Genomic DNA, 13,669 nt, shown 5'->3' with positions numbered 1-13,669 from the left:
TCCTTGATTGTAGGAGGAGATTCCTACCTTTGAGGAGGTGGTGACGTTTCTAGAGTTGAGGTTCTATGAGATCATCCCCTGGTCTCAATTTCAAGAGATTTGGGTGTGTTCCCTATTTTTTAGTAGTACCCCTAGATTTGAGGGTGAGACTACCAGTTGGCCCAAGTTGTCCAACATTTGTCACAAGTAGGTGACAAACTTAGTTTTATGTTTTAGAGGTGTTTGGGTTGTTTCTTGGCTACTTGGGAAATATTTTAATATATTTAAATATTCTCCTAAGTTAGCATTTTAATAATTTAAATAAGGCTAAGTGTTTAGCCATTTTGGAGTAATAAGGAGTTTTTTGAGTCTATTTGGATCGATTTACCTATATGTGATAGCTCGTTGAAAATAGCTCAGTCTCTACTATTTGATTATCACTTGTCGGGACTTATTTGATGCTTGGAGCTTCTTGTCATTAATAAAGTAGTGATTTCCTTCTATTTGGATGCCTTTATTAGGGAAATAATGTTATATTATAAAGTTCAAATGAAATCCACTTTAGGGTTCTTTTAGGGTTCGATTTGCCTTAGAGAGGAAATATAAGGAGATGGTAACCTAAAGGTGAGTATCTTTTATCATTTTGTCAGCCTATTTTGGACGCCATTGTTTTGGAAGAACATTCCTCACCTAGGACGCAAACCCTAGTGCTGAGAGTAGATTTGTTGGGATGTAGCCCTTAACAAGATCAGATTCGAAAGTTCTTATGCATACAGTTTAATCAAGGCAGATGATCGATTTCTAGTATTGTAGTCACACTTTGCAGGCAGTGGATTTTTAGGGAAGGCAATTTGGTTCAACTTGGCGTTTCCTTATAGTAGCTCACGTGAGGAATTCTGGGGTGTTTATTTGCAGTAGACTAGATTTGTTTTATTGCAACAACTTGGGCTTTATCATTTGAACTTGTTTGGCTGTAGCTGGTTCCCATCTTCAGCTGGCGGCAACCTTGTTTGAAGTACATCTATATTGATACTATTATGAAATAAATCAAACTCTGCTGGTATGGTTTTAGAATCATTTCCAGATTAGTATGTTTTTCTGCATATGATTTCTATCACTTCTATTTTATCAGTCACTGTTATTTATTTGTTGTAATACCTTTATTCTAAAAAATACAAAAAGAAACAACATTCTTCTGCAACTTCTGTCTAGCTCTATAAGATCAAAGAACAATCTATAGGAAAATATAATTTATATAATCAAACATTATAGTAGCAGCAGAGAAAATATCCATTTGGGATATTTCATACGCCTTCCAATTGGTCTTCCTACTAACCGTAATTCATATAGTTGCTCATCATTGCTGTGGGCTACTAGAGGGAAGGTTATCATCTGCAAAGGTTGAGCATTGAGGAGTCACTATAATCAATAAGGAAGCATGCTGTGAAATACGGTTTGATTGAATAAATGCAGTCTAGGTGCCATAGCTATATTTTATGATTTTTGATGTATGCTTTCAAAGAACTTGCAAAATAAAGTGTTGAAGAAGTTTAATCTACCTATAATTTATTATCTTTTCAAAACTTCTCAAATTTGTTGATTCGAATTTTTATTGAAAATAAAGCAAATACATTATAAACCATAGTTCCAAGAATCACAGCAATTCATGCGATTCATGCGATTTGGTGATTTGATTCAAGCCAAATGATTTTTTGTGAATCAGTGAATCGAATCAGCGATAAAGGGTTTATGAAATAAGCTGCTCATTAAATTTCAAGGGTTTTTTAAATTTGCCGATTCATGGGCGATTCGATTCCGATTCATGGCCAAATCACGATTCGATTTGGCCTTGCCGATTCAAATCCGATTCTGATTCTTGTGATTTTGTTATAAACTATTCATAATTACAAAGAAAATAAGTTGTGTTCAATAATTAAGTTGGAAGCCAGTTTGGATCATTACATTGGGCATTGAATACCTCTCAATTTGGGGTGGATGTCATTGAAGAGACAAATTGATGCCATTAGTAATCAAATATATAATATAAGCATTCTTTTGTCTTGAATTTTATTGCTTCCCCTATAACTTTGACTCAGGAACGTGTCCATAAAGATGAGGCAAGAGGTTAAGGAATTTACAATGTGTGATAATTCTTGTTGACCATGACTCATAACTATACTTAGTCGAAAGTATTACCGTTGGATGTGTTTCATAACCCATGATTACATCAATGATACACTTTTCACATCACAAATTGAGATCAATAATTAATTACATCCCACAATTAGGCTATAATATACTCAGATCACTATGCTAAAGACCAAACTAAGGCCTATCCATTACAATTGTAAAACTAAGCAAAATTTTACAAATACAATTTTTGATCACAGTCACTGGAAACTAATAATAGATCTGGAAATTACAGAAAAAATTGTGCATTTAAAAGAAAAATTGCACCTAAAAATGAGTTCATATGAGCCCAAACGAGGCATTAGAAGTTCCAAAACTGAGATTTGCGATTTTCAAAAATACTTCAGAACGTAGAGTGGCAATCACCCGCACCACTGTGTAGACCACAAAATTCTACCCCAAACAAAAAAAATTGCTTGAGAAAAGGAGTCTGGATGAGAGATATCGCTGTTTGAAATTCGCCTCTGAAATTATTTTTACTAAATTTGCCGCTGCTACACTTCCAAAATTCAAATGGCTCTAGATTTGGCCTTAGATGACCAATTTGGATGAAACAAAATTCGATTTAGGGGACATTGGACCTCCTCTATATGATGCCAACATTTGATTTCCACCAGCAAGCTCTAATTTTCACTTGCAATAGAAAGTCAACAAAATACAAAACCCCAAATGTTTTTCAAATAGACTATGCAATGATGATGCCCAAATTGTCAAATTCTACACCCATAATTGAATCAAGCCAAGATTGATATTCTTGAGAAGAGGTCTTCACACCTTGAGAGCTCTATACCATGTTAGATTTTTAGGTGACAACACCCCTAGTATCAAATGAAAGACTAACATAACTTCCACAAGAGAGTGGCAAGACAATTGCATTGAGATGCAAGAATGATATTATTAATAATAAACATCAATAGATTCCATGAACATGGATAAAATATACATAATAGGCTTCCTTATATAGGAAAGACAATAATAGATAATGATAAGGAGAAGATAACCTATCACCTATACAAGGTAAAATCACATGTCCACCAAAGGTGGATCATCATCCATTACGCAATGAAATATGTGCAATGATCAAGATGATAATGTGATATGTGCAATAAATGTGGATTGAGATAACAACTATCACCACCCAAAGTGAAATTTCCAATACCATGCGCATAATTGGGGTATAAACTCCTAGACGTCTCAATGACAAACTACTATTCAATGCATTATCCTAAATAAGCTTAAATAAAGTTTAATTAGTAAATATTTAACTCCACCAATAGCTATTCATCATATTACATAATAATTTATGTATTTGTTGCTATGTTTAATCATCTTCATACTATTAGTTTTAGAGAATCGTTGCAAATGTATTGGCACTCCCATGTTAGGTATGTGTGTTCCAAAGGCAACAAATCCTTGAATTTATACGTTGAGAATATGCCAAGAAGAGACATGTCCCATGAAGGGACATGTCCATTCATTATTAGTTAATAAATATAATAATAAGTTTTAATTATAGTTTATATATATATAATATTCACGATTAATAATTATATTAAATTCTCATATAATAATACTTAGATATATATAAAATTATATCTCATAAAATATATATATTATATCTCATATATAATAAATAAATAAATAAATTTCTTTATATATAACTACAACAGTATTGTCTCAAGGTTTACTCGACTGAAGCTACCAAACATTGACACTCCCTCTTAGCTAGGGAGGATAAACACATGATAATATTACACCATTGGTAATATTAGGAATGACAAATTTCAAGGATATCTTTGATCAGAAGATCTCCACCATTTTGATTTCATGAGTATTGGCCTCTAGAATATCAACATATGATATTCATCAAATATTTTGAGTAATGGCTTGCAGAATATCAACACATGATATTCACCAAATACCTTCAAACAATGCGCAAATTTTAAGTGAATGACATCGAACACTTGTTGATTTGCAAGATATAATCTATCATGATTTGTTTCAACATTTACATAAAATGTATATCATGATTTAAGTTATTATAAGATCGTCACCTTCCAATAACTTTTGCAAATACAAGGGATAATCATTTAGAAGTTGTCACTGCCTCATGATGTACATAGAGGGTAGGCCCATTAAATCATGTAGTCACATGTATAACACCAAAAGTTTACATGAAGTCAAATTCTCATATAATCAAGATCTTCAAAAGTCAATAGAAACATATCCTCTATCCATTCCTTTTGATGAATGTGTTAGGCTCTCTCTGAACGTCAATCTTTTGTGCACCTTTACCTTTAAAGAAGTGTCAGACCCCTCTAAATCCGATATCAATCTCCCTTTTTTTGTAAGAACATACTTGGAGGAAATGATCAAAGCAAATAGCTCTTATGGTAAATATAGAAATACAAATAAGAATGTTATCATTAATTTGTATGTTAGTAATTTAACTCCTGCCTATTACTAACAACATAAATGATTATAACATAACTCTTTATTTTCTATTTTCAATAATAGAAATAAGGTAAGATAATTTTATATAAAATATAATGGTATATTAAAATCAAAACTATACTCATACCTTATTTTACTTTTTTATTAAACTTGCTTGTCCAGTTGCTTGTCCAGTTTCCTCCACTCTTTATTATTTTCACCTTTACCTTATCGAGCTGCTCTTGATATTTCTGCAATGTCCCTATACAAACTGTTAAGATTTTGGTGACTCTTTACATTTACTTTAATCTTACATTCGCAATATCAAGCATATTCATTCAAATATATTGGTCGACAGATTTGTTATTGGACCAACCGATTGGATTGATTTGAAGCTGGCAGTTCTGTTTTAAATCTGGCTTGTGTATATATAAATGCAATATCCTCCTTCAGTGCAGTCCACGTGGGCTGTTGGCTCTTCAAATAGGCTCGAAGTCTTCTAACGGGTCCCGTTTTAAGATACCCAATGCTCGATCATTACAATGTATTGATGGTGGTTTATGGGTCTTGATGTCGTGATTAGTTGACGGGGTTTGTTTTAATGGCAATATAAATCTTCCATCTATTTGTGCCACTTGCGCAATTTGACTCTGTTTCTTCAGTTATTGGTTTGTTGATTCTGACTACGCCACTCTTGTTGCTCCACCAATCACTATTTCATCCTTCTATCCTTCAGATGCTCCTGCTATATCCGGTTTGCATTCGTATTTTGCTTGGCATGCGGTGAGACCTCCGGCACCATGTCCTCCTTATTTCCTTCTAAAAACATTCAATGCCATGTGTACAAACGACATTTGATGCCCTTTATTTCTGTGTCCGCCTCTGCAGGTTATTCTATATATATATATTTATTGTATTGTGCCCAACACTTAAAATTGTTTTTTTGTTTTTTTTCTCAGATAAGACAAATCATTTAGCTCCCTAAGATATTTGTGTTTTATCTACTTGTTTTCGCGAGAATTATCGTAGAGGACAACCACATTTGACATGAACTTCTGCATTTGAAGGACTTAAGGCAAACAATAAACTATAACTCTGGTCGTTCATAAATAAATAAAAAATTGTAGCCTTTACCACCGTCTTTAACAGGGAATATCAATGGTGACTTGTTCAATGAATCTGTTGATGAAGGTAATTTGTCTACTCCGATATCAGATAACAATTGCAACACTGCTCTGATACCATGTTAGTTTTAGAGGATCGCTGCAAATGTATTGGCACTGTCATATTAGGTATGTGTTTTCCAAAGGCAGCAAATCCTTGAATTTATATATTGAGAATATGCCAAGAAGAGACATGTCCCTTCATGGAACATGTCTATTCGTTATTAAGTAATATATATATATAATTTTCATGAATTATTATTATATTCAACTCTTTCATATCATAATACTTATTATATATATAAAATTATATCTCATATCTCATATTCATATATATATATATATATCTACAACAGTATTGTCTCAAAATTTATTTGACTGAAGCTACCAAACATTAACACATACAAGGGGAGCATTACTCTCTAATTACCCAATTCCTCATAATAGTTAATGGTTTTAGTGTCACCACTTCTGATGATAGCACATGTTTGGTCTGTTGACTAATATATTCCTTCATTTAGTTATTAAAATGTCATTTTTATATATAATGATGAATGCTGTCCAATATTTAATTGCTCTTCCTTAATCATCGATGAGACGTAGGTAAGAGATGTTGAATGCAGGTCGGTTTTCTGAAATATCTATTTGCAGCCATCATTTGAGTATCTAATTGCTGGCATTGATAATGACGGCTTTATAGGCTTCAACTCCTTCCATGCATGGGTTGCTATTCTGTTATAGGAGGCTGCTTATCATCTATCCTTTGTAAATTCCTTTTTCCTTAATGCCGACCAATTTATCAGGCATGATGGCTACCGAAGTCATTGCCGTTATTGGATTATTAGTCGTTTCTTGATTTCAGTGGTTCTTTTCATAGAAGTGATAGAAGAAATGAATTTGTGAGGTATTCTCTTCTACTATCATGTTGAGTCATATGCCTGATCTTTGTGATTAACGATAGCTCATCATATGGGCTGTTGTTAAAGATACATCATTCTTAACTTTCCTTTATGACTTTGACTATGAATCAATAATTATGAATTGCTGTGGTAATTAACGATACCATTAATTCAGGTTAAGAGTCCTCTTGTCTGGTTAAGCGATGCTCGTCTCTTTCTTACCAAGTTGATATATATTGGACATCATATTTATCTTTGATGGTGTGTCATAAACCGGCTGTCAACTTTACAATTGATTCTTGTAAGTTTAATTCCTTAATTGAAACCAACTCAATCTCATATCTTTAAGGTCTGGAATTGGGGACATCACAAGAACATTCGAAGGCTTACAGAAAAAAAACCTGGCCAAATGTTCACAGAACAACATTGTGTAAAAATGAGGATATTAGCATGAAAGTATAGGATACATACTTATTTTTATTATATGCAGCATTCAGAGATGATGATCTTATGTGATATTAGGACAATATTATAAAGTTTAGCCATAATGACATGTTCTAAAACAAAATTTAGTCTTTTATTAAAATTTATGGGTGCAAACCAACTTTACTTATCTACTCATTTGTTTATTTGCTAAGCAATGTATCCACAACACATTTAGGGAATAATACGTAAGAAACATTTTTTACTCTTCTTTTTCTCTCCAGATCTTCAAGGTCAACATTTCACGAATGTTATTACTGAGAAAAATCATCTTTAGTGCTCGTTTTATAATAAAATATAAACAGTGTACTTGATTTAAATACATTTGTATCAAGTCATGGAAATCAGATTGATTTTGTGTAGATGTGTCTTTTGTGAAAAGAAGGAAGATTCTGTACATATTCCCTGTTTGTTGTAGAATTTGTGTATGCATCTATCAGCCCTGTTACTAGCACTTATTTGCGATGGATGAACTGTCCATTTTCCCCCATCAGTTTCTTCTCTGTTTTGCATCACCCAGGAATCTTAGTGCAATGCCCTTTCTGTTTGTATGTAAACAACACTAGAGATGATATCATTGTACGACATGCTGTTTCTCATACTCCTCGATGAAAAGTTCGAGATTAAGTGGAAATGATTTAGAACTTTACAAACACTTAAATTACAGAGCTCGCAATTAATACTCTATCTGAATGCAGATTTCTTATGTGATGTTGTATTATTTGACAGCCCAGAATATTGATGGCAATGGCTAGAGATGGATTGCTGCCTTCATTTTTCTCTGAAATCAACAGAACTACTCTAGTTCCCATCAATAGTACTTTACTAACTGGGTGTAGTGCTGCTATTATGTCATTTTCAATGGATGTTTCTCAATTGGCAGGCATGGTAAGATAATATTCCTTACACTGATTTTATTATTTTAGGAATGAATGTCTATTCGACTTCTATGGCTAATCATTGTCTTCTGAAGAAATCTCGATTCTGCCATTCTATGTCTTAGTTGTCTTCTGAATGAGTATTGGTTCTTCTATTCTACATCAGACAAATTTTATATAGCTTGATGATGCTATGTTATTCCTTCTGTTCATGATATGCCAAAGTTATTTATAGAAGATTATGAAGCCTAAAAATAGAACAAAATACTTTTCTGGGAGAAGAGTCATAAATTTTGCATTGTCCATAAAAGGTAATCTTTTTCTCTTTAGTCTTTGGACACTACAAATATAATATCATACATTCAGCATTATTCTCATTCTTTGTTAAATTTTTCATTTGACATATTTGGCCTCTAGATTTTTGTGGCTGGCTTAGAGAGCTTACGAGGCCCTTTTTTGATCATTTTTTATGGATGTTTCTGAATGGTAGTTATGAGAAAAGAAATTTCCTAGCATTTATGATATGTTCTTCTGAATGAGCATTGATTCTGTTGTTCGATGTCGTAACGAGATTTTTAGACCTTTATGCTCTAACATGCTCTGCCATTTAGCTTGCCTGTCCCTTTGTGTTCACAATATGCCCAAAAATATTATAGGACCCAGTTAATGATAAACATGCAGCAAAATGTTAATTTGTTAAAAACAAGTCATAATCTGTGTTATGAGAACAAAGAAATGATATAATCTCTTCCAGCAATATGATCTTTAGTAGGAGAGATTGTATTGCACTCATTTGTGGTAAAAGTTTTCAATCTGATACCTTTGGCGTCTATATCATTTAAGATTTACAGATAGCATTACAGGGCCTCATCAAACCTATGGTAGGCTTGCTTTGAAGGATTCAGGTACTAGTGTAGAAGTCTCACATACTTAAAATGGGAACCGACTCTTATAATTTAGAAGAGAAAATGGAAAGAATAAGTTTAAACAGAAATGATTTAGAAATTGAAGAATATACTTAAACTGAGTTTTAAGGAAATTGAATTGTGGGAGGTATAAATATTAATAATGATCCAAGAATTCAGAGATGGAATGAACATATACCACTCTTCTGTGTAGATATATAACTATTAAATATTGATGGCCAATTTTGTAGCAAAACTTACATAAGAGACATGGATGGATGATAATAATAAGCATACCGCATAGCTTAGAAAAATGAAAAGACACAATCAATATGCAATCTCTAGTTGTGAGTCGTGACAGTGATAACTAGAAAATGTAAATGAACTGGAAGGTTAAACATCAAGGAGCAACAGTCAATGGAGTTTTGTGCTGTAATAGGATTCTAACATTCCATAACAACAATGCATTACTATAACATCTTAATACAAGAACTGAAAAAATGAGGCTTTAAGCCTACACCTTTAAAATCCTCATTGGAAAAATCCCAACTGTAGTATATGCTCTTTCATATGTTAGGTCTGTTATTAGTTTTGAAGAATAGTTACTGTATGTCATGATGGGTAAGTTGATTTTCTCCTGCAAGAGATTCAAAGCTATACCTTAAATGCCATTAAGAGAAGTGGATGAATACAACTGATTTCAGTTGTATTTTTTTGGAACTGAGCATAAAAAATAATCTAGAAGTCCCATAATAAATTTGTTAAATGGCAAATTCCTTTAATGGGTAGTTTTTCTTGTCAGATAAATAAATTCGTGGTTAAAGCAATCTGAGAATTTACATATAGTAGTTCTTTACTGAACTGAAGATTTTAAGTTGGTGTGGAGGTACGTTCTTCAAATTACCATGATATTGTCTATCCATCTCCTACATAATATACGATACTATTTGTGAGTTACGTAAATAATGGTTTTGAGGTGTCTTATGTATCATGATACAGGCTGGGAAGCCAATAATTGCATGTAATCAATGGCGCAGACTGGATCCATCCTTATCATAGGAGTCTGTACTATCTTGGAAGTGCAGTTTGTTGGCTTCCAATGGTGTCAATATATCTCTTGCAAGCATCTGATAGATGTCATTTTTTCTTGAACCTAAAATTCTACTAATCATCATATAATCAATTTTCAATTATGATTATAACTGTACAAGAAATCTATAAGATTGCCTTTAGAAACCATCCTTTATTTCTTGACTATTATGAATTTGTCTATTAACATTTTTTTTTGGTAATTAATGCTTTCTTTTTGATAACTGCATTCATGTTTCTCATTTCAGGTCAGTGTTGGTACACTACTTGCCTTTACAATTGTGGCAGTTTCTATTCTTATACTAAGGTATGTGCCACCAGATGGGGTGCCTATTTCACCTTCAGCTCAGGAATCAGCAGATGTGGTTTCCTTACCACAGACTTCTCAAGGAAGTTACAGTGAAGAATCTTCCACAGAAAATATGGTTCTAGACCCAATCAAGGTTGAGAAATTTACATGTAAGAGTGAACTGGTATCTCAAGAACCTCAAAATTCAGAAGAGAAGACAGATTTTCTAGAGCCTGATAAAAAAGTTACCACTTTCCTTGAAAGCCCTTTGATTTTAAAGGAGATGCATGATAGTAGTACGTATCATTTTTAAGTTTCACATTCTACAATGATTCATTTCAACTATGTTCTTTGATCTGGTCAGACGATAACTTTTTTAGTTCCTATTTCCAGTCGTCATCATTAGGCTTCTCTGAAAAGTTTATACACAAAGTTGAAGAGTACGTCTGATTATTTTCTATCCTGTGAGGGAGGTGTTTGTAAGCATTTGTCTCTTATTGATATATTAAAAGAAATAATGAACTTTCCTTTAACGACTTGTCCAGCTTGATGCAAGTTACTGAAAGTCTGAAACCAAGTAGCCCTTATCCTTTTTTTATAGGTCTTTATAGATGTCTTTATTTTGAGACCTCCTTTCTTAAATTAATAGATCAAATTATTATCATCCAAAAGAATTCTAATCATGTGCTCTATTTGAAGCGAATGCCTGTTAGAGCACTTATACTTTGATTTTTTCTATTAGGCCATACCAGAAAATTAATGGACCAAAAGAGACGAAAAGCTGCAGCCTTGAGCATTTCCTCTGTATGCATTGGAGTTCTACTTGTTACTGTTACAGCATCTGCTGAGTGGTTTCCAAGGTGAGATTCTTGCCTCATATATCTTTGCCAGCACAATTTTATAAGAAGACTTATTAATGTATGGATTAACATTGTTATCATATCTATGTGACTTTGCAGTTGGGTTCGATGGTTTATGGGAGTGATTGGAGTGCTCTCTTTGTTTTGTGGTTCGATTGTACTGGCAATGATTGAGCAAGATGAAGGACGGCACACCTTTGGACATAGTGGGGGTGTGCATCATATACGACCCTTTCGTTCCATTTTATGCCCTGCCAAAGGATGTTATAAGACTGAAAATTGAACTTCTATTTAAAAGTGGGCATTTTAGATACTCATAATTTGTATTCCTTGTTTAACAATGTCTATCTGTGCAGGATTTATATGCCCATTTGTGCCAGTACTTCCAGTGGCGTGCATTCTAATAAACACATACTTGTTAATCAATTTAGGGTAATCCTAAACCAGAAAACTCCTTGTTAATATTGAGACAATGAAATATTGTAATGCCAATTTATTATCAGAGAAGGCATCATTCAAGAACTGGATAATTCTGGACTGAGAATTCTCCAATACAATGATTCACTTTGAACAAAAAATTTCATCGTTATAGTGGCATTTTGTAAAATATTTCTTTCAATTCGCACGAAGTTCTTCTTATCACCATTGAAAGAAATGAAAAATTTAATTCAAACCGCCTCTTGTATGTTGAATCAGGGCAAGTACATGGATCCGAGTTTCCATCTGGCTTGTGCTTGGAGTAGTAATCTATTTGTTCTATGGCATCAACCATAGTCGGTTATCAGAAGTGGCCTATGTTCCAACCTTGCAAGAAGATGATATGCCTTGATCCCCAACTAAGTGTTCAGTTGATGTCTCGATTATGTATATTTTATATCTTTTCCTTAGATGGGCTAGATCACGCCCTTATTATTTCTGATTTTGGCTGCCAGCCTTAATCACCTTCCCATTGTATTAATATATTGAAGATTCTTGCTAATGTAAAAAAATAAAACAACGTGTACATTGCTCGAGCATGGCTTCAATTTAAGGCAGATTCACAAATCGTGAATCTGGATATGTTTGTAAAGATATTATACATCTCAGGAGATGAATGATTAATCTCAATATTCATTAGCTCTTTTTTACAGTTGAATTCCTTTCAAGGCATTCAGTTTTGTGGCAACCTTGCCAGACTAAGTGCCTCTCGGGTTGTAATTGGACATTTTTATATTTATTAATGATGCTTTAATTTCATTCCACCTATGTTAAATGTTGATTATAATATTGAGTGTTTGTTGTTACTTTCTTTCATTGGAAAACACCGACGAGGATAGGAAAACACTTAGTTCAGGATTTAGCAAAGCTTTGATATCCGTATTTTACTGTTAGAAGTGTTTGAACATGGTATTGTTTATAATAAGTGATGCAAAGATTAGTTGTTGGGTAGTTGTAGGTTGTATGGCTACATAAAACTATTGAATGTCATAATGAGTTGTGAATGAATGAACTTATTGGTCTTAGTCTTTGATTCTCCTTTGTTAATTAGGTTATTGTGAAGTTGCATGATCCCATTACATTTTTTATTTCTATCCTTTTGTTGTAAAGTCAAACTGGTGCAAACAAAATGTTACAGAATACAATAGACCTCGGGTCAAACTTGGAGTTTGTAGCATCCAACCTCCTTGTATATTTATCAAGACCTTGCAAAGAATCCAATGATATTTGCCTTTCATGTGCATCACCTTTCTCTTTCATTGTGTACATTATTTCTGTAACATTTATTCAATTATGTTTATATTTAATATCAAAGAGTAAAATAAAAAATCTAAGGTGTTGTAAAAGCATACTAGCAGTTGCAGGTTGATTTGGATAGTTGCAGAGAAAAACTTGTGCTGATTTCTGTGATTGAAATATGGCAATACATTAAATCTGCAATAATGTATTACCACTCAAGAAGTTTGAGATTCACCGGAAACACATGCTTTCAAAAGTAATATATTTATTAACAGGTGACAAAGTCGACAACAAGGAAATGTTGCATCTCAAAATCTGAGGATGAAGGTCATCTTAATTTATTTTGAAGAGTTTAAATAATTATAGTGAGAAGAAAATCTTGCAGTCAAGATCAATTAATACCAATAAATATAATCTATCGTAGCTGTTCTAATTACCCCCACTCACAATTTATGTTGTACATGACATTGCAAACTCACTGTGACTAACCGTGGAAGCAACTTGAATATTAGAAGTCTGCATGAAGGAAATACACAAAGAAGCAACTTCAGATCAAATATTACATTGTATGCTGTCTAGTATTTTACTGTCATATTTTTTGTTAGAGATTTGAGTCGAGAGACACTTAAGGAGATATTGAGCTGGTTAATATGTAAGGATGCATTATCGGTGGAAATTGGATTTTCCAATTTAATGGGGCTAAAATTGGAAACAGTTACATCTCTATGGCCTCTTACAAGATAGAGGCAACACCTGAATGAAGTCAAATGTCAATACATTTTAGG

At 33.2% G+C, this 13,669-nt stretch overlaps 1 protein-coding gene across 2 annotated transcripts in view; it reads left to right on the top strand.

Moving 5' to 3' along the window:
- Window positions 1–12,409, top strand: part of LOC149569669 (cationic amino acid transporter 2, vacuolar-like) — a 51,007-nt gene extending 38,598 nt beyond the window's left edge. The window contains exons 9-14 of one of the 2 annotated variants that reach the window (XM_089822387.1): window positions 7,877–8,035; window positions 10,268–10,604; window positions 11,051–11,168; window positions 11,268–11,380; window positions 11,525–11,600; window positions 11,865–12,409. In XM_089822387.1, the coding sequence (XP_089678513.1) occupies window positions 7,877–8,035; window positions 10,268–10,604; window positions 11,051–11,168; window positions 11,268–11,380; window positions 11,525–11,600; window positions 11,865–11,997 (936 nt within the window). In that variant the 3' untranslated portion in view covers window positions 11,998–12,409. The remainder of the gene's footprint in view (window positions 1–7,876; window positions 8,036–10,267; window positions 10,605–11,050; window positions 11,169–11,267; window positions 11,381–11,524; window positions 11,601–11,864) is intronic. The other variant, XM_089822388.1, reaches the window with a different exon arrangement.
- The last annotated feature ends 1,260 nt before the right edge of the window (window positions 12,410–13,669 follow it).

This window comes from Cupressus sempervirens, chromosome 3 (genome assembly GCF_028749045.1).
Source record: "Cupressus sempervirens isolate cs-2001-9-10 chromosome 3, ASM2874904v1, whole genome shotgun sequence".
NCBI lineage: Eukaryota > Viridiplantae > Streptophyta > Pinopsida > Cupressales > Cupressaceae > Cupressus > Cupressus sempervirens.
This window is presented reverse-complemented; position numbering and strand designations above follow the sequence as displayed.